Source organism: Lepisma saccharinum, chromosome 1, assembly GCF_977018435.1.
Source record: "Lepisma saccharinum chromosome 1, izLepSacc3.1, whole genome shotgun sequence".
Classification (NCBI taxonomy): Eukaryota; Metazoa; Arthropoda; class Insecta; order Zygentoma; family Lepismatidae; genus Lepisma; species Lepisma saccharinum.
Window position 1 is genome coordinate 4,280,547 of NC_139229.1, and position 20,741 is coordinate 4,301,287.

General features: G+C 35.1%; 1 protein-coding gene across 5 annotated transcripts in view; it reads right to left on the reverse strand.

Moving 5' to 3' along the window:
- Positions 1-20,741, reverse strand: part of LOC145992269 (tubulin epsilon chain-like) — a 38,223-nt gene that overhangs the window by 16,694 nt on the left and 788 nt on the right. For all 5 annotated transcript variants that reach the window (XM_083128674.1, XM_083128650.1, XM_083128658.1 and 2 more), the window contains exons 2-6: positions 18,064-18,130; positions 16,774-17,015; positions 15,948-16,063; positions 12,667-12,855; positions 10,932-11,052 (exon numbers count right to left, since the gene is read on the reverse strand). In XM_083128674.1, the coding sequence (XP_082984800.1) occupies positions 10,932-11,052; positions 12,667-12,855; positions 15,948-16,063; positions 16,774-17,015; positions 18,064-18,088 (693 nt within the window). In that variant the 5' untranslated portion in view covers positions 18,089-18,130. The remainder of the gene's footprint in view (positions 1-10,931; positions 11,053-12,666; positions 12,856-15,947; positions 16,064-16,773; positions 17,016-18,063; positions 18,131-20,741) is intronic.

The following is a 20,741-nucleotide window of genomic DNA, read 5'->3' on the forward strand; positions in this document are numbered from 1 at the left end:
ACTGTTAGCTCACAATTTCTTCATGGATTCATTCATTCATTTTTTCCTGAACTTAGCATTTCAACTTCTTTATCTACTTCAATTTATTCGATTACTTCTTTATTTTAAAGTTCATAACACATTCTCCTCTTCCTTTCGTTTATTTATAATTCTACTTTATTTTCTCTTGCAAATATAAATAATTCACTTTACTTTTAGCTTAGCATGTGATAAAATTATTAAAGATAAAATAAATGTATTTTTTGTTTCTTTGTTTGTTTAAGTCCCTTTATGCACAGATAGGTTAATCTGGACTGGACTTACAGTTTAAAGTGGGATCAAAGCCATAATGTGCCTCCACTGAGTATTGGACCCCAGATCCCTTGATTACACAAGGCGATGATGTTTCAATTGAGATTTTTATTTTTTTCAAAAGTCAGGAAAAGTTTTTCTGTTACTTGTGAAATTAGGGCATGTAAAGAATAAATATAAACAAGTCTCATCATGTAATTCTGCTCTAACATAACATTTACTTCAGTTAAATACTTTTATGTTTGAAATGTGGAAATTACTTTGTATATAAATATCAAGTTCTTTATAAAATATTAATACTAGCCTGGGTAAATTATATTTAAAATGAAAAAAAAGGTAAAAGAAAAGGTAAAGTGTTCCCCTGTGCTTAGCACCACGCCATGAAGGTATATAGGGGTGCAGGGGAAATACCCCACACTTTCTTGATCCGGTCGTGAGTGGGGGTGATGTGCTCAGCAGCATGCCCCTGACCGCCTTTACCCCCCAGGGTTTCCCCCAGGTACCCATGTTATTCGATGCTGTAAGTGGTTTATTTTCTCCTACTTTAGCATACCAACAATATGCATTCCCTTTTTTATTGTTAATGCATGTGTACATCACTCATTCCCTTAAATATTGATTGTTTGGTTTCAACAATAAAGCTGGACATTATTTATTGCTAGGATATCTAATAAGTAATTAGTATCTCCAATGTATAAGTTAGTTACATCATAAGCAAGAAGAGAAGAAATATACAGGTTTTTTAAAATAATCTTAAGCTTTTCTGCATGGTTACAGCATAATAGAACTTAATAAATAATGTTTACGTTTCAATGTTATCTCTAGTATTCATAACATATTTATTGTACATAACAGTTCTTTGTGCTGGATGCAACATGTTCTTGATGAGTGAGACTAATGCAAATGCATGCACAACCTAAGCAGGACCGGACCTACAGTTTGAAGTGGGATATAAAGCAATGAAATATGTCCCCACTATGATCTGAACACAGAAACCCATTATTACAATGTCCTAGCATTAACTAGCCTGTCTACAATTTCTTGAAAAAATAAATTCCCTGATTATTCCACCTTTTTTGAGAGGTGTCAGATGCATTTTCTCACCATATTTTGTCACAAAATTTAGAAATATAGTATTTACTTTCTCAGTATTTCTGAAGTCTGAATTTTCCTGCAATGTATGCAAATCATGGAAAATTGATTAATTCTGCTATAAATATTTGAGAAGCGAAAATGGACTTTTCTCTTAAAACTACATAAATGTACTATTAGAAGGGAAATGTTTAATTTGTGTAACAAAGGTAGGTTTTTAAACTAAATTTACGATCATATTCACAAATGTAACACCAAAATGCCATTTTTATGTACTGCCTTTGACATAGAAATGTACGCACGTTTTGTACCAAAATCGTGAACTTTTAATCACCATAAATTTTTGTGGCTCTAGCAATGAATGTACATGAACATACATTTATGATCACTAACATTTTAGTTATATACTCACTGTTGGAATATCACATGTAAACTTCTATTTATAGTAATTTAAGTTTTTTCATCTTTTGCAAGCAAATGATTAACAAATAAATATATTTTTTAAAAAAATACATAATTATAGTAACATTTATTAATATATTACTCCAGTTATCGATGTACCAAAAACCCTAAAAAAATTTGAATTTTTCCAGAAAAAAGAAAATTCCCTTGACATTTCCATGATTTTTCCAGAAAAAATAAATTCCCTGAGTTTTCCAGATTGGCCAACACCCTGCTAACTGAAATTCTATGGAGGGTTCCCACAAAAAGTTCCAACTGGACATTCAATGTACTACTATTTAGAAAACTGAGAGCAAAAGCAGATTATGCAAATTTCTATTTTGTGCTGAGAACTCTGTAACTTTTGGAACCAATCTTTAGCATTTTAAGTGATGTATCACTAAGTTTACATTTTTTACAAATAATATACAAATACAGAGGAACCTCGATTATTCGTTTTCCAGGTGGACCAAGCTGAAAAGCAACTTAAAATGCAGGAAAATGTCAAATGTAGGGAAATATTATAACATTCTGCTCTGTTGGGATCATCAAGATTGAACGCATAATGCAGGAAAATGTAAAATCTGGGTTCCACTACAAGACAGATGTCCATAAAGGTTTTGTCAAAAAGAGTGGTTTACAGATAAGCTTGAATACAGTTTTGAAGATTCATGTGGGACTAAAAAGGGAACAGAATTTGGGAAAGAATACAAAATTGTTGGGAGAACTTGTTCTGGAGAAATTACACAAATTTGATTGATTGATTCGGGTTATTTTACTTCGCTTTTCTGCCAGTTTTGGCTAATCACAACGATGAAGGTGAGCGATGATATGATGAAACTGATTGACACTCATGAAGAACGCACATGCCCAGGGCAGGATTCAAACCCAAGGCACTTAGCATGGTAGTGAGCTGTGCAAACCACCATGCCACAGAGGTTAGCTACAACAGATATTAATCACACAGTTTAGAGCTCATTTGAGGTATAAATTACAGATGTCCAAATACATATGAAAATTTTGCCTAGATTTCAGATATTATCATAGTGGATACTTGTTTGTCCATATTATGCACAGCATATCTGGATTATGCATCTTCCAAATGTCTGGATATTTAATGTGAGTAACCCAAATATCCAGATTATCTGTTGCCTTGAAAATGGATACTGGAAATTTTATAAAATATACCTGTCATCTAGACTTTGGACCATCTGTAGTATTTCATCCAAGAATCGGATCTGTGCTGATAAACTTCTCATATATTTTTCCAATTCTTGAATTTGTTTTCTTTTTCCAATTCATAGTAATATGGTAGAACATTCATAATATAAGGATAATATAAGAGAAATTTGCAAGAATACATGCTACAATTATCTCTACTTTGAACATGTTTCTCTATTTCAGGTACAGAACATCCAGTATTCAAGCCATGAGTTGTTTGTTTGCAGACAAGTTTGACTGATACTATATTTATTACGCATTTCCCTTATTAATATTATTTTAAGAAATGTCCACCTTTGTGTTTAGTCTACAAAGGCATGATGCTATGAATGTGATAGGTCGTAACAAAGAAAAACGTATCAGTTAAACTTGCAGGTGGATATAAAATATTGCTTTCAAAGTAAAGAAAGTAAAAGAAATGTAAAATGTTGTTGAATGTGAATTCCTCATATAATATTAATTTGGTGCTAAGTAAGGAAAAATGTTAACATGAGTTATACGTAAGTAGAAATTATAAATAGCAAGCCAATAAATTAAATGTACAGTGCAAAATTTCAACATTCATACCACCAAAAAAAAAGTTGCATTTCACCATTAAACTTGATATCTAAATTTTACTTTTCATTTTCAAATATTATTAAGCATAAATAAGCTCTAAAGAATCATGGAAACTAAATATTTACTCTTACACAATAAAAACTGCTTTGCATAGTAACAAAAGCATTATTGAATTTATATAGCACAGGTGAAAGGGTAAATCTACACCAGATACATTGAAAGGGGGATACAGACCAATTGTGAAGGTATTGTGATCAGCAGCATGCTCCAGTCATCTTTCAATACAATCGTTACATGCAACTGTGAGGCAATAGCAAGTACTTCAAAATTTCATGTCTATTTATCTTAGATGGGTTTACATGTAGCCAAATGGCTTAAGCCAGCATTGAGAGGACAATGGGGGAGAGCTCCTTGAAATGAAGTGTAGCCGACTCTGGTTCAGATGACTGGGAATGAAACACATGTCATCTAGAAGGTCTCAACCCTGAAAGGGTTGTTGCACCGGAAAAAATAGTTCAGTTTAGATACTCCAGTTCCTCAAATGTCAATTCCTTGTCATAGTCAACATTGGTAGAGAATCTTGACAGAATCAAATCTGATAAAGTCATAAGAATATAAATACCATAGAAAAATAGTGAATATCTATGAATGTGACAGCTTCAGAGATTGGCTTAGGGAGATATCATGCTGTTATAATACTTCATCAGTTTTGTTCTCTTCTGCGATTCCTAGAAACATATTAAGTGCAAAATATTATACGAAGGGGCGTTCAAGTCAAACTGGGACTTTAGTAGGCTAGTGTGTCCTATTTCTGAAAGATCTTGCACATGTCGGGGGCCACTCCATAAACCGTTAATAAAGATGACAGACAACAATGTTAACGGCGTGTGAAGATGAAGTTTATTGTAAACAAAGGCATAAAATCCCTGGATAACTACAGAAGACTTTAAGCTCAGTATGGTGATGAGACGCACAGTCGAAGACTGTAAACGATTCAAAGATGGGTGTGCGTTCGTCAGTGACGATCCAGATCCTGGTGGTCCCCAGCCCACAGCTCTGCTTCGATGGTTCAGGCATACTGACAAATCTTTCTATGTCGAAGCTTTCCAGGTAGGTATTACTTAAAGGCTGGGATAAGTGTGTAAATGTAGTAGGGGAGTATGTCAAAAAGTAAATGCAGTTTACACTTGTTGAAATTAGTTCCTTTATTTCATAAACTTAAAAGTCATGGTTTGATTTGAACAACCCTCGTATTTTCGGCCGTACTTCATGAGTATAGTGAAGAAAAATTCAGAGAAGAACGTCACTCCATTCCAGGTTCTCAGGGGAGGGGACTTAAAGATGATTACGATGGAGATGTCTGAAACAAGAAGGACCCAGCTGTGCCATTCTACTTTCAAGAAAGGATTTGAACAAAAGATAAGTAATGATGTTTTCTTTAATATTCCATTCTCTTTTTTTGTTATTTTAGGATGTCTGTCTGAAAAAAAGACAGGGTGTTGGCCTGCGAGCTGTTAACGTCTCGGAACATCCAGCGCTCACCTTCAGAGCGGGTCCTACTCCAGGGATTGGTGGGTAGGGAGAGAGTAGCCGATCTCCAGATGAACACTAGAAGGAATTCTGGAGGTTGGCAGTGTTGCAGGATTATGCACTTGGTCTTTATTTCAGGTAGACATATTAGTATATTTCAATTTATTCTCTTAACTACAAGTTTTTCTCTCTTTTTCAGGCTAAATTCCATCAAAGGATGTACCAGGGGAATTGTGGTGAGTCTTCTTTAATATTCCATTCTCTCTTTTTGTTATTTTAGGATGTCTGTCTGAAAAAAAGACAGGGTGTTGGCCTGCGAGCTGTTAACGTCTCGGAACATCCAGCGCTCACCTTCAGAGCGGGTCCTACTCCAGGGATTGGTGGGTAGGGAGAGAGTAGCCGATCTCCAGATGAACACTAGAAGGAATTCTGGAGGTTGGCAGTGTTGCAGGATTATGCACTTGGTCTTTATTTCAGGTAGACATATTAGTATATTTCAATTTATTCTCTTAACTACAAGTTTTTCTCTCTTTTTCAGGCTAAATTCCATCAAAGGATGTACCAGGGGAATTGTGGTGAGTCTTCTTTAATATTCCATTCTCTCTTTTTGTTATTTTAGGATGTCTGTCTGAAAAAAAGACAGGGTGTTGGCCTGCGAGCTGTTAACGTCTCGGAACATCCAGCGCTCACCTTCAGAGCGGGTCCTACTCCAGGGATTGGTGGGTAGGGAGAGAGTAGCCGATCTCCAGATGAACACTAGAAGGAATTCTGGAGGTTGGCAGTGTTGCAGGATTATGCACTTGGTCTTTATTTCAGGTAGACATATTAGTATATTTCAATTTATTCTCTTAACTACAAGTTTTTCTCTCTTTTTCAGGCTAAATTCCATCAAAGGATGTACCAGGGGAATTGTGGTGAGTCTTCTTTAATATTGCATTCTCTCTTTTTGTTATTTTAGGATGTCTGTCTGAAAAAAAGACAGGGTGTTGGCCTGCGAGCTGTTAACGTCTCGGAACATCCAGCGCTCACCTTCAGAGCGGGTCCTACTCCAGGGATTGGTGGGTAGGGAGAGAGTAGCCGATCTCCAGATGAACACTAGAAGGAATTCTGGAGGTTGGCAGTGTTGCAGGATTATGCACTTGGTCTTTATTTCAGGTAGACATATTAGTATATTTCAATTTATTCTCTTAACTACAAGTTTTTCTCTCTTTTTCAGGCTAAATTCCATCAAAGGATGTACCAGGGGAATTGTGGTGAGTCTTCTTTAATATTCCATTCTCTCTTTTTGTTATTTTAGGATGTCTGTCTGAAAAAAAGACAGGGTGTTGGCCTGCGAGCTGTTAACGTCTCGGAACATCCAGCGCTCACCTTCAGAGCGGGTCCTACTCCAGGGATTGGTGGGTAGGGAGAGAGTAGCCGATCTCCAGATGAACACTAGAAGGAATTCTGGAGGTTGGCAGTGTTGCAGGATTATGCACTTGGTCTTTATTTCAGGTAGACATATTAGTATATTTCAATTTATTCTCTTAACTACAAGTTTTTCTCTCTTTTTCAGGCTAAATTCCATCAAAGGATGTACCAGGGGAATTGTGGTGAGTCTTCTTTAATATTCCATTCTCTCTTTTTGTTATTTTAGGATGTCTGTCTGAAAAAAAGACAGGGTGTTGGCCTGCGAGCTGTTAACGTCTCGGAACATCCAGCGCTCACCTTCAGAGCGGGTCCTACTCCAGGGATTGGTGGGTAGGGAGAGAGTAGCCGATCTCCAGATGAACACTAGAAGGAATTCTGGAGGTTGGCAGCGTTGCAGGATTATGCACTTGGTCTTTATTTCAGGTAGACATATTAGTATTTTTTGGTTTATCTGTTTACTACAAGTATTTCTCTTTTCAGGTTAATTCATATCCACTGGATTGAGTTCCATGAAGAAAATTACAGGTTGGTAATAAATTATAAGGTGTTATGTACATAGACATAGATTGTTTTCTAGCAGGTTAAAGAACCTTAAACACTATCTGCAAACAGACAACTCACAACTACCTATTCTGAAAATGGAATTCAGGTAAATAAGATAGTCTTAGGTTTTTTCTTTGGTGTCATTTGCATAATGAAATATTCATGTAAGGTAGTTGTAAATATTTAAATATTGTAATATATTTGTGCATACTGTGTGTGTTAAGTTGAAATTTTATGGTTGTGTTCTAACATTTTTGCTTCTCAGGTTCTTTGTATTTTTGGCAAATATAAAATTTGCAATTGCAGATGCATACAATCATATTTCCATGATTTGTAACGTTTTTAAATTAAGTACATTTCTAATGAACTTTTTTACATTTTCATAATTATATTTTAATTGAAGTTCTAATAATATGGGATTTTTACAATTTTGACATTTTAATGAATTGATGATTCTGATGTTTGCTTTTTTTAAAACAATGAAATCATAATTTTTAACCACACCAGATGGTACTTGCAAGAATGTATACATATAAAGTAGTGAAAAATATAGTTGTTGACAGAAAGCATTACACATAAATTTGTGTACCTCTTCCACTTTTGAGGTTGTTCGGAAGTTATCAGCACTTGCAAGTACCATCTGGCAGTCCTAAGTCTGTTGAAGTGGGAAGGGAGATTATGATTTCAAATTCTTTTCATCTGCCAAGACAGACTTCCATTCACTTTCTGGCTTGCCAATGGCGAAACTAGCACGTGAGGAAGCTACTCCTGTATCCATGGCTGTGCTGTAGTTCTCAGAGTACATTGGAATACCAAAGGGAAGTGCCGATGGAGCTGGGGACAGCCCCTAAAAGTATGGAGGAAAAAAAAAAGAAGATACATGCAATTTGTTGGCTAGTATATTAATAACATAGACACCTTTCAAAAATAAACATTTTTATTTAGAATCATTCATGCAGTTCGAAAGTTATGGTCAACTGGTTATAAAAAATATCAAAAAACAAAAATGTATTAGTGGTAACAATTTGGAAGAGTGCCGTCTGTGAAATATCTGGATCGAAGTAAAATAAATCAAGCTAACAAACAAATTTCATCACCCTTGTTGGTTGATACTTTTCCAGAGTCCAGATTTCTCATATGTATAGCAACACTTTCGTTGAGTGTAAATTATCCTGTAAACAGTGGTGGCAATTAGGGGGGGCAGCGACCCAACCCACTTTTCACCACTTTTGCCTCCGCACTATGCTAAACCTTATCTACAAAGGGAAATATACTGTCTTTGTCCCCTCCCCCCATTTTGGCACCTTGCCCTCCTGGTTTTGGAACCCAATCGCTGCCACTGCCTGTCAATGATGCAAAATTCAAAATTTTCATGCATTTGTCACCAATATAATATTAAAAATGAATCTTATGTTTAAATGACAGTTATAATTAAGGCTGAGGAGATGTCAGTTTGAACCAATAAACCGATACTGATGCTTGAATGCAGTATCAATTAAAAGTTGTTCAAAATATTGTTTAATAATATTATGTAAGTACTGCACTCCAATTGTATCATTAGAGACACATATTTTTGGTAAATAAAAAAGCAAAATTTCGGTACAAGAACAGAGTCAATTTGAGGTTCAAAAGTGGTAAATAAAATAAAATTTCGATGTTATAGTGGTGAAAAATCGGATCAAAAGCAGTATGTAAAAATTAGATTTTGGTTTGAAAATTGTGACAATAATACCAAATTTTAATTTAAAAAACTGCACTTATTACACAAACTAAACATATCCCTTCTAATAGTACATTTACATAGTTAACAGAGTATTAAGTTTATTCCTGTATAAAGGGTCCATTTTCGCTTCTCAAATATTTACAGCAAAATTAATCAACTTTCCGTGAATTGCATAACTTGCAGGATAATTCAATCTTCAGAAAGTGTCGCGTAGGTAAATAAACACTAAATTTCGTTTTTTAAGAGTCTATTTCAGATTTTGCCGTTAATTTTGCATCATTTCATGACAAAACGGTAGGGAAATGCAACTTTCTGAAACATAAAAACTTAACATTACGATGTGTTATTTCATATTTCGTGTTTTCATCAAAAACAAAATATGCATAACAGTTGGGCTGAAAAGTTCATAGGCTGACTCATAGATGGCGTTACTAGAATTAAATCCATGTGATTTTTACTTAGTACTAACCTTCAAAAGATACGTGTATAAATTTCACAGCTGCCGGATAATTAGTTCGTGAGATATAGCATTGTGAGTGAAGCAGCTTTTGTTATTGTGAAAAAATGGATAAAAAAGAATTTCGTGTGTTAATAAAGCATTGCTTTTTGGCAAAAAAAAAATACTGTTGAAGCCAAGGCTTGGCTTGATAAACATTATTCGGACTCTGCACCAGGAAAATCAACCGTTGAGAAGTGGTTTGCTAAATTTAAACGAGGCGAAATGAGCATCGAAGACGATGCACGCATTGGACGCCCCAAAGAGGCTGTTACCGACGAAAACATCAAAAAAGTCCACAAAATAATTTTAAATGATCGTCAAGTGAAGTAGATCGAGATAGCTGAGACTTTAAAAATATCAAAGGAACGTGTTGGACATATTGTGCATGAATATTTGAACATGCGAAAGCTGTGTGCAAAATGGGTGCCGCGCGTGCTCACAATCGATCAAAAGCAACAACGTTTTGATGATTCGGAGCAATGTTTAGCGATATTCAACCGTAATAAACATGAATTTTTCCGTCGATATATTACAAATGATGCTCCATAACTACACTCCAGAGTCCAATCGACAGTCAGCCGAGTGGACTGCACGTGATGAACCGAATCCAAAGCGTGGAAAGACGCAACAGTCGGCTGGCAAGGTTATGGCATCAGTATTCTGGGATGCGCATGGTATTATATTCATCGATTACCTCAAAAAGGGCCAGACCATCAACAGCGATTATTACATAGCGTTGTTGGAGCGTTTAAAGGATGAAATCACGAAAAAACGGCCCCATTTGACGAAGAAAAAAGTGCTGTTGCATCAAGACAATGCACCGTGTCACAAATCAATGAAAACGATGGCAAAATTATATGAATTAGACTACGAATTGCTTCCCCATCCACCATATTCTCCAGATCTGGCCCCCAGTGACTTTTTCCTGTTTGCAGACCTTAAAAGAATGCTCGCTGGAAAGAAATTTAGCACTGATGAAGAGGTAATCACCGAAACTGAGGCCTATTTTGAGGCTAAAGAGAAATCGTACTATAAAAATGGCATTGAAAAATTGTATGACCGCTATAATCGTTGTATCGCCCTCAAAGGCAACTATATTGAATAATAAAATCGAATTTTGTCAAAAAAATATTTTTTACTATGTTAGCCTACGAACTTTTCAGCCCAACTGTTACTTCTATGTATCATCAATTTACCAGAGTTTTACTTTAAAGTGTTTAAGAATTACATCATAATATCAAAACACCTGTTACGTAAGCACAAAATCCAATTTCTTCCCCACAATACTGATGTAAAGTAAATGAAAACTTCAAATTTTCCACGATTATTAGACTTCATGAAAGTGTTGTACGCATTTTTGCAGACTCAACGAAAAAGACCAAAATACCAGGAAAGTATTGGCTGGTATCAGTACATAAATTTCAATAAAAACTTTCTGATTGGCTAAGCTCTAATTTTATTATTTTGATGTAATTCTATGAATATTTTAAAGCAAAACTAGTAAATTAATGTGTAAGTGTACTTTAATTTTTGCAATGTTCAAGCATCAATCAAAATCAATTCGAGATGGTATCTTCTCAGGGATAATTACTATATTCACGAAGTATCTAGTATGTAACGTACCTCATTTTCAATTGGAAAGATGCAACTGGCATGTTCAATTAACTCTCTATTAGCCAAAATGGTGTTGTAAGGAGAAGTTATTACATCATCATTCTTTGAAGGGTACACACAGGTGACAAATCTGGAATGAAAAAAACAAAAAAATCAATCATGTGATTTATTTGATCTGTAGCACATGCAGTTAAACATTGCCCATTGTCAATATCTTATAGATGTGGGTAAAAGTGTATGTAACCAAATTCACTGTGAAACTGATATTTACTTAACTTAGTCTTATAAATGCTTCAAAGGTGCTGAAAATGTTCACTGCTTTTTAAAATTCAGATCATGCATTTAAGCTCATTCTCAACCACTTAAATGAGGGTCGTGGTTGTTGCATCATCAATAGCTCCTGTGTTAATTGGGGAAACAGTTGATCTAGCTGCATTCATCTTGCCAAATTAAAATTAACGACATCTCTGTATAAGGTAATTGCTCATAACTAGTCAGATTTCTTTACTCTCATAATTCTGACTTAACATTACTGAACAGACTTATATTAATCTGAATTTTATTTTACGAGGTTACATTTCGACGTGGTACTATGCTAAGTACCTAGTTTTTTCATACGAACCTGAAGAAGGGGATAGTTAATCTCCGAAACGTCGTTCTACAGAAAGAAAAATAGGAACAACATACTCGCATACGTAAGTACAGTTTCTAACGTCTTTTTTTATATTCTGAAATTGTGAGTAATACGCACCAAACCTACAAAATGCTAATGCATTATACGAGGATCATTTTGAAAAAGGTGATTACACAACAATATGTCCACTGTCACTGGTAACAATGTCCTGGATTCAGATAATGGCTTTATTCGTGCCTCTACACATGTTGTAGTTCCACAGATAGACGTGTGGCAGCAGCATTGCGCTGACTAGCCATATTCAGTAGTGTGCTCTAAAACTGTATTCTCACGATAAGAACAAATTGCATTCATATAAATTCATGTTACCTGTGAAAGAAATGCTGGTAAGTGTCACAGAGAACTTGTGCAAGCTTGTGGTGATGAGGCACTTCAATATCCTACAGTGGCTAAGTGGTTCGCCATACTAATTCGTCAAGACTGTGGAAGTTCCAACAAGCACCCAGCAACATTGACATGATCCTTCTTGTTGCCTATGACCACAAAGTTCTTTTCTTTTGTCTCACAGTACCGAAGGAAGTTAATGTGAACAGTGAGTATTATCGTAACTTTCTGGAGGATCACCTTCATCCAACTATTCGCTGGAAAAGTCTAAAACTATTTGTTAGAAACGACCCAAGCTTCAGGTGAGTCAACCGATTGCACTGCTCCACAACTCAAGGTGCCATGTTGGGATTGGGGAGTGCTAAAGCATCCCCCCTATAGTCTGGACATGAGTTCTTGCTACTATGGCATGTTTCGGAAGCTACAAGATCCTCTACGGGGATCTTGTTTCAAGACCTACATAGTGCAGGCCTTAGGATGGTTCCTCAGTGATATACAGTAAAACTATTCCACCGATGGTGTGAGAAAATTGCCAGAAATTTGGTATTCTGGGCTGTATTCAGCCGGAGACTATTACGAAGGAATACAGTAACCTCGTTCTTCACAATTATATAAGTAGACAGTTATGACCATCTAATCAGTTTTTTTAAATGATCCTCGTAGTAGTGCTTACTGCAGAGAACTGTTAATAATGGATAAAAATATATATATAAAAAGTAATCTTGCCTTTCTATATGTGGATATTCATCCTCTAATATTTTAAGCGTGGCTGTCCCAACTCCAGAGCCTGTGCCTCCTCCTAAAGAATACAATAAAAGGAAGCCCTGAAGACTGCTGCAACGCTCCACAGCCTTCCTAATAACTTGAAGCAAGGAATCGTGGTAATGATTGCCATGAGTTTTGTTACCAACAGCCCTGAAAGGGAAAAACGATAAGTTTAAAATGATGATTCATGTCGAAAGTTGAAAAAATATATGTTACAATTTTTAAAAACTACTAAAAAATCTTGTCGAAAGGTGAAAATAAACGGACCAATTCAAATACACTGTTGGTTATCACCAGGGCCCGGATTTTGATGATGTCATCTTCTTTTCCTTATGTAGTATGCATTACTCTCAGGTATTAAAATGTGGAATACGAACCTCAGCTCAAAAAATTTGAATTTTATTGTGTATTGTGAATTTTTAGTCATATTTTCTATTTTTAAAGTTTTAGGTCATTTTTTCACGTTTTACGCCATTTTTTGGTCAATTTTCGCATCTTATGTCCTCTTCTCTTTTTTGCGTAATTGCAAAAAAAAAAGGTATTGTAACAGCATAATGTTCCACTCACTCATTTCTAGCCAGGAACTGACATTTAACACTTTGATGTCCATAACAATGAAAACAAGAATTCTATCTACTGCAATAATTATGAATATGGTACTTATAGAAGTAAGAACTGTGCCGTACTAACCCCCATACCCTGAAATAAAGACATTTTAAAGTCATTTTATTGATATTTTTAGGTCATTTTATAGATCATTTTTCAGATACTTTTAGGTCATCAAAATCCGGGCCCTGGTATCCAACATCTTGAATGACAGGAGAAAATTATCGGTCAACTCCTGAAATGAATCAAGGCTGATGTGATCTGACAGTGGAATATCAGAGATCTTATGTGATTACATTACGTTCATACTTGGATCTTCAGAGGTAAACATAAAATAACAGCTATCACTATTTAATCAAAAGTTGGTTATATCAACCTTCATATTTATTCCTGGCACTAATAGTTAAACATGTCATAATTAAACAGTAGTCAGGTAATACATCATAGTGAAAAATGCAATATGCTGATTACTAAAATCCATCTGTAACAATTTACTTTTAGCACAATTACATCAAACAATCTTAACCATTATACACAGAGTGGTGAGTGTATTTCTAATGTAAGTAACAAATAATTCTAACTGTGAAATACAGAAGTTTAACCACACATTGTAAAATATAACATTCATATATAAAAAGGCAGTCGTACAAAATATTTGATATCTTGTCAATAAACTGGCCAAGAAAGATGTTTATAGAAAGGGGAAGGGGGAAAGAATAGGCTGAAAAAGTGAAGAAAAGAGAAGTCAAAACCATGTAATCCTGTTGGAGGAAGATAATTATCAACACTGTTATTTATTCCATGGTCCATGTTGAAAAATACAAAAGGACTTCCCTTTAAAATCTGGTCTCTAATGATAATGCTACCAACAACAACAGAAAATGAACTAAATCTGTTAACATTTTCCCTGTCATGTTTTCACGCCGAAGAGAATCCAACCTTTCTCTTGCGTGGGCGTGTGTTCATGTCCAGACACATGTGCTTCGTCTGAGCTATCCTGCTGTCTAGCATCTGAACATGTGAATACGAAATATTTAGCAAGTGTTGAAGGATGACCTTGGAAACTTATCCCCATTGTTGTTATTGTGTTCCAGAGCTCCGTGTGTTTGCGGGAAACCAAGGAAAGAAGAATGGCTTCCCTGGTGGCAAAATTACGAACTTGCTGTCTCTATCCTGGCAGGCAATTTAAACAAAATTAACCTAAAAGACATATTTATTATTTTTGTTTGGCAACAGCAAAAAAGATGAAATCTTTTGTTATACAAAAGAAGAGAGACAAGTGTTGTGTGTTCAAGTTGTGGTGTAGCACTTTGGGCCTCCTCGATGGCGCAGTGGTAGCGTCTTCTCCTTGTAATCAAGGGGTCCCGGGTTCGATACCCGGTGGAGGCACAAGTGGTTCGGATTCCAGTTTAAACTGTAGGTCCAGTCCCGATTAGCCTTACTGTGCATAAAGTGGACTTAAAACAACAAATCAATCAATGGTAGCACTTTGTAAAATTTCATGTTTCCGTGATTATCACACAAAGCAAAATTACTAACTACTAAAATTGCTAAAATGCTAAAACTATTACATTATAAATATATGCTTTCATTGATCCACTACTGATATTTACGCCTTTCCAAAAATAGTGTTATGACTAAAATTATGAACAGTAAATGGTATCATTGTAGTACTTTATTTTCAAGCAAATGTCTCTTTTTAGAGATATCTTCAATTAACGTTTTGTGAATCATAAAAATTCAAGATGATAGTAACATTTGTATGGTACACTTATGTCAGAAGAAAAGGTTGCTTGTTTGTACCTCACGTTAACTGTGATAAGGAGATGAAAGGATCACGGATAAGGAAGCTACAAGGAAATGGTGACAATTATTCACAGCATTCATTAAACGATCTACCCCAGCATTCACCTGGAGGTCCGTGAGAAACAGAAGAATCTCAGTTGGTGTGATTTAAATCTATAAACTCCTAAATATGAGACTGCATCTTAACCATTCATCTTAACTCACCTCACATTTTTAAGTAATACACATAGGTAAAGTCAGTAAGTAGGTCACAAACATTTACTAAAAAAAATACTAAGTGCGATACTAACTTGGAAATAGTTTTTATTTTTCAACATAATGTCAACCAACATAGATACACTTATCAAATTGCTTTGTCAGTCCCTCAAAACCTGCTGCATAAAAGATTTTCGGCTGCTGTCCCACCTAATGTTCAACATCTTCATCGTTTGCAAAATGTCCGCTGCCACTGTGTGTACACTTTTCGGAAATCCCACCGATCATGCATTATGCTGTAGGCTAAACCATGGGCACACCCTATTGCAGTTGCTATGCTGTCTCTAGTCACTCGCCTGTCGGCTTGAATCATCTCATCCACCCGCCTGTCGGCTTGAATAATCTCATCCACCCGTACAGTCCTTGAGTACGGTTGCATTTTTTAAACCGAGCCCATGCATGCATTTGTTATCTAGCGACTGCTAGCTGAAAATTATCAAGCTGGATTGTGACACCTTTAGAAGCTACTCACTACTATTTTCACTTATCCCACATCATTATGTGACCTATATACTGACTTCCCATTGTATTTTTAAACTAGATTTCCAATCAAGAAAATATATGAATATTCTTACCAATTATTTCCAGATCCAGGATAATTTGTGATCATAAATTTACTATCAAATATGCATCCCAACGGCCCATTCTTCAGTCGGGAAACTACACTATCTTCCATGTCAATTAATATAGCCTTGAATGAGAAATGAACGTAATACAAGTATTATTACTTTTTCCAGGGAAAATTGTCTATAAAATACACTATTGGTAATGAGCATATAAAATACTACTTTTACCATATATGAATATCACAGTCGCTCCGCTCCCCCCCCAGATTGTTAGAACAATGACCTTCTTATTCAGTTCTTTGAATTCATCTGTAAAATATATAGATAGTAGATTTATAGATGTGATTATCACTATTGGTAAATAGTGATGTAGTTACGTGAAAAGAGCAAGAAGTAGCAATTTCAAAATTCAACAGCACTGATCACACTTTCCCTGGTAACTTGATCACACTTTCCCAAACACAGTGAATTTGCAGGCGATGTGATCATGACTAGCAAGAACAACAGGAACCTCTCATGTGAGCACAGAAATAAATAAAAGTAACTTGTAGGTCCTATCATTTACCCAGCATTGCCTTTTTCACAATCCTTTGATTTTCCTGTGAGACAGAGAACTTTTTTTACGCATATGAGAAATTTCAGTTTGAAATATTTTGTAATGGCATTTTCACATGTATGCTTGCAGCAATGAACACATATCCAGAATCATTCAAAATATGCATGATCATCAGTTTTCTTTAATCATCAGTTCCAAATACTTAGAACAAGCTGCAGCTTCAGTTTGTAACTGGAGATCACACTTACCCCAATTCACCCTACCTATGCTGCCACTCACCCTTGCTTTTATTTTCTCCTCTCCCATTTCTTGCAGTGACTTAAACTTCCCGGCTGCAAAACCATTTTCGCTCCAGAAGAAGCTACTGAATGCTTTCCTGATCTCTGCGTCATGCTTACTTCTTCCAGATGAAGTGCTGCCGATCGACTTCCTCTGCTGTGATTTTGTTCTTGGCCGTACGTCATTCTCACCGAGTGCACCCAACCAAAACTGGTTTCCAATTTGATTGCCACATTGTCCAACTGGAATAAGTAGAATTAAATAAATATCATGAACCTACTTGATGAATATAATTATAATTTTTATTACAATTAAGTGACCAAGGAAGTGAAACATATCACCACTGAGACTATCTCCAAATTGAAATATTTTGACTGAAGATTCTTCAGAATGTAATTGCTTCATCTATGCTAACATCTTATATCTACATAAATCAGATATTCTCAGAGGACTACTATGTTGTCAATGTGCACTGAGACATTTTGTTGATGGTTGTTCTGAAGTCTACCATGCCTCTTAATCTAACTTTGACACAAAGATGCTTATGTAAACAAAAGTTGCTACAAACTAATTCAAAATCAAAAACTATAAATGCACTAGCATCCTTCAAGAACATAAATAACATGTGTATTTCAGTACTAAACATTCCAAGAACTTACCAATCCACCACAAACCAGTACGTATATCAGTGAAATGTAAATACTTGGTATTAAAAAGTCAGGGATCCTGGGATCAAAACTAGAAATGAAATTATTTACGGAGTTTTTATTTATGCATTTTTCAAGTTATCACTTATTCTCGTTGCCATGGTTAAGAGAGAGATGTATAAAACTGATGTAAAATAATGAAAATACAGTACAAATTGACTTATGTCCAAGTTCCTTTTGTTTTATTGCAATTTCATCATGCTATGAATGCAATTTTAACATGGTTCAATTTCAATTTACTTGTGTTAACACGTACTGCGGAGTTTTAGTGATTATGTAAGTAATTTTGAAGTTGTCTTTTTCAACAACAATATTTTTTTCTTCGAAATCCAAACAGTGCTCATTACTTTAAGGAAGGTTCAAATTTTGTGTACAATGATTGCCAAAATTCTACGATAATTAGTCTTTGTGCTAGGAGAATTTGAAAAAAAATCATCAAACAATTCAAATTGTTACCTTGATTTGGAACAGAAATATTCAATGAAATCCCTCGATTACGTGAAAACACAAAAATATGCCAATGACCTCACCATGGACACATACATGAATAGTCTACTGATTTAACCACAAAAATTTTACATACCTTGTATGACAATAAATTCACTCATGAGAATGACATAGAACCATTGTTTTTCTCAATATGTCACATCCTGTAAAGAAAATGATGGTACCATAAAGAATAAACTTTTATCCTTAAAAAAATACACTAACCACCAGTGTGGGTAAAATTAATGATTTTTATTTAAAAAATCATATTTGATGATTTTTATTTAAAAAATCATATTTGATGATTTTTTAAATTTAAATCTATATTTTTAATTAAAAAAAAAACATGCTTAAATTTGCTTACTGGCAGCATACATATACACTCGTCACAAAAAGTTTGGATGGAATATTGTTACGTTAGACAATAGGTGATACACATGGTGTTGGAATGCAACAACACATGGTATCTGTCTGGTGGACATTCTCATCTTTTCGAAGACATATGCCATCCTACCTATCACCTATGGCCCAATATAATAATATTCCAAACTTGTACATAATACAACAATATTCCAAACTTTGTGTGAGGAATGTAGATTTTATTTATACAAAGGCTTATTGTAGTAAATGGCTCTGTAAAATACTCTTGACATTATGATTACAGCAAATAAATAAACTATGTGTAAATCTACGTTTTTCTGTTTATGATAGCCTACTATGGAAATGTTTGTTGAGTGTGTTAATGAAACTATAATAATTTCAGTAACTTTTCTTCCAGTGAAAATAAAACATTCTGGATGTACTATATAATTGTAATTTTTTTTATGATCCTTGTAGCTGAATTTTGGTAATTTTTTTAATGATAGTTTGCAAAATATCAGCTGCCATGTTTATTTACAGTTTAATGATAATGATGCTACTTACGGTATAACATGACTACTATTTGGTATATTTTTCTACACAAAATGTTTACTATTTTTGCCTGTTATTGAATTGTGTTTACAGTTTACATATTACATTTCCTTTTGCATGAGCTTCTTCCCATCAGTACATATATATTGTTGGTAACAGTTCGTTATATCAGAGACACATTTCTTTATTTTTACAGCAGAAACTATTTACGGAAATGAGTTTCTCTAAGGTTTCTAACGTTCGTCGAGGTATTTTCTTCCATTGTGGAATCTATTTGACCAGGAAATCATGTATTTTGCAAGAGAAATATCTCACTGATGCACAATTGCCATTGCTTTCCTACGTGAACCGGATCCTCCATACGTTTGATGACGTAACCACCTGTCAGTGTTTCCAACCCCCTATTTTTTTAAACTATGCTTGCTTAACCTAACCAAACCTCACCTAACCTTATCGGAAATGGTTCGTGGGGCTATCCGTGAATGGTTTGTGGGACTATCAGTCAGCTACACGTGCATAATAGCAATTTGCACATGTGATGAACATCATAGTAGGTATTTTTCGGTGAATAACGTTGAAAACACTGCGTACCGACAATGGTAGTCAACGTGTGCCTGCCATATTGTGTGTTAGGGAAGCGAAGAAAGGAATAACAAAAAACTACTCTCTATGTGAAAAATTGTGTTTGTTTTCGTGCAAAAATCATAATAGCACCTTGAACTATGTTCCGCAATACACAATTCGTAAGTACGAACGATGAGAAACACAAAAGATCCGATTTTAAAGTGTCTCCGATATAACGAACTGTTACTATTTTGTTTTCTTCCTTAGAGCCTAATAAATACCATTAAATGATTATGAGATGTATGTGCTTTACACCAAAAGTGATTCTAACATCCACAAAATCCTTGCGTACATTATTCTATAAATTATTTAGTAAAGAAGTTAAATCAGTGATTTTTCTTTTAAATCACCCGATTTTAATCAATCCACATCGTAACAGTTCGGTATATTGGAGACACATTAAAATCGGATATTTTGTATTTCGCATGGTTCGTATTTACCAATTGTGTATTGCGGAACATAGTTCAAGGTGCCATTATGCTTTTTACATGGAAACAAACACAATTTTTCACATAGAGAGTAGTTTTTGTTATTCCATTTTTCACTTCCGTAACACACAGGGTGACTACCGCTGTAGGTATGCAGTGTTTCCAACCGTCTTCACAAAAAAATTCCTACTATCGTGTTCGTCACGTGTGCAAATTGTACATTATGCACGGGTAGCTGACGGATAGCCCCACGAACCATTTCCGATAAGGTTAGGTTTGGTAAGCATAGTTAAAAAAAGGGGGTTGGAAACACTGACAGGGGCTTAACGTCATCAAACGTATGCAGCATCCGGTTCACATAGCAAAAGCAATGGCACTTGTGCTTCGGTAAGATATTTCTCTTCAAAAATACATGATTTCCCGGTCAAATAATATTCCACGATGAAAGAAAATACCTCAACAAACGTTGGAAACCTTAGAGAAACTCATTTCCGTAAGTAGTTTCTTCTGTAAAAATAAAGAAACGTGTCTCCAATATACCGAACTGTTACCATCCACATTGCTAACAACTAAACATTTATAAAATTATTAGGAATGACTCCAACTTCACAAGTAAGACAAGTTTTGTTTATGCACTACATTGCGGAGTACACAAAAATATCAGGTGATATTTTCATATCCTGTAAATTTTGAAAAATGTGTAATTTTACATAATTTTGCACCAACATTGTTCGGAAAAAGTGAATTTCATAATTAAACGATAACTACTTTAATATTCCAATTATCTCTTACAAAGGTCATCAAATTCAAA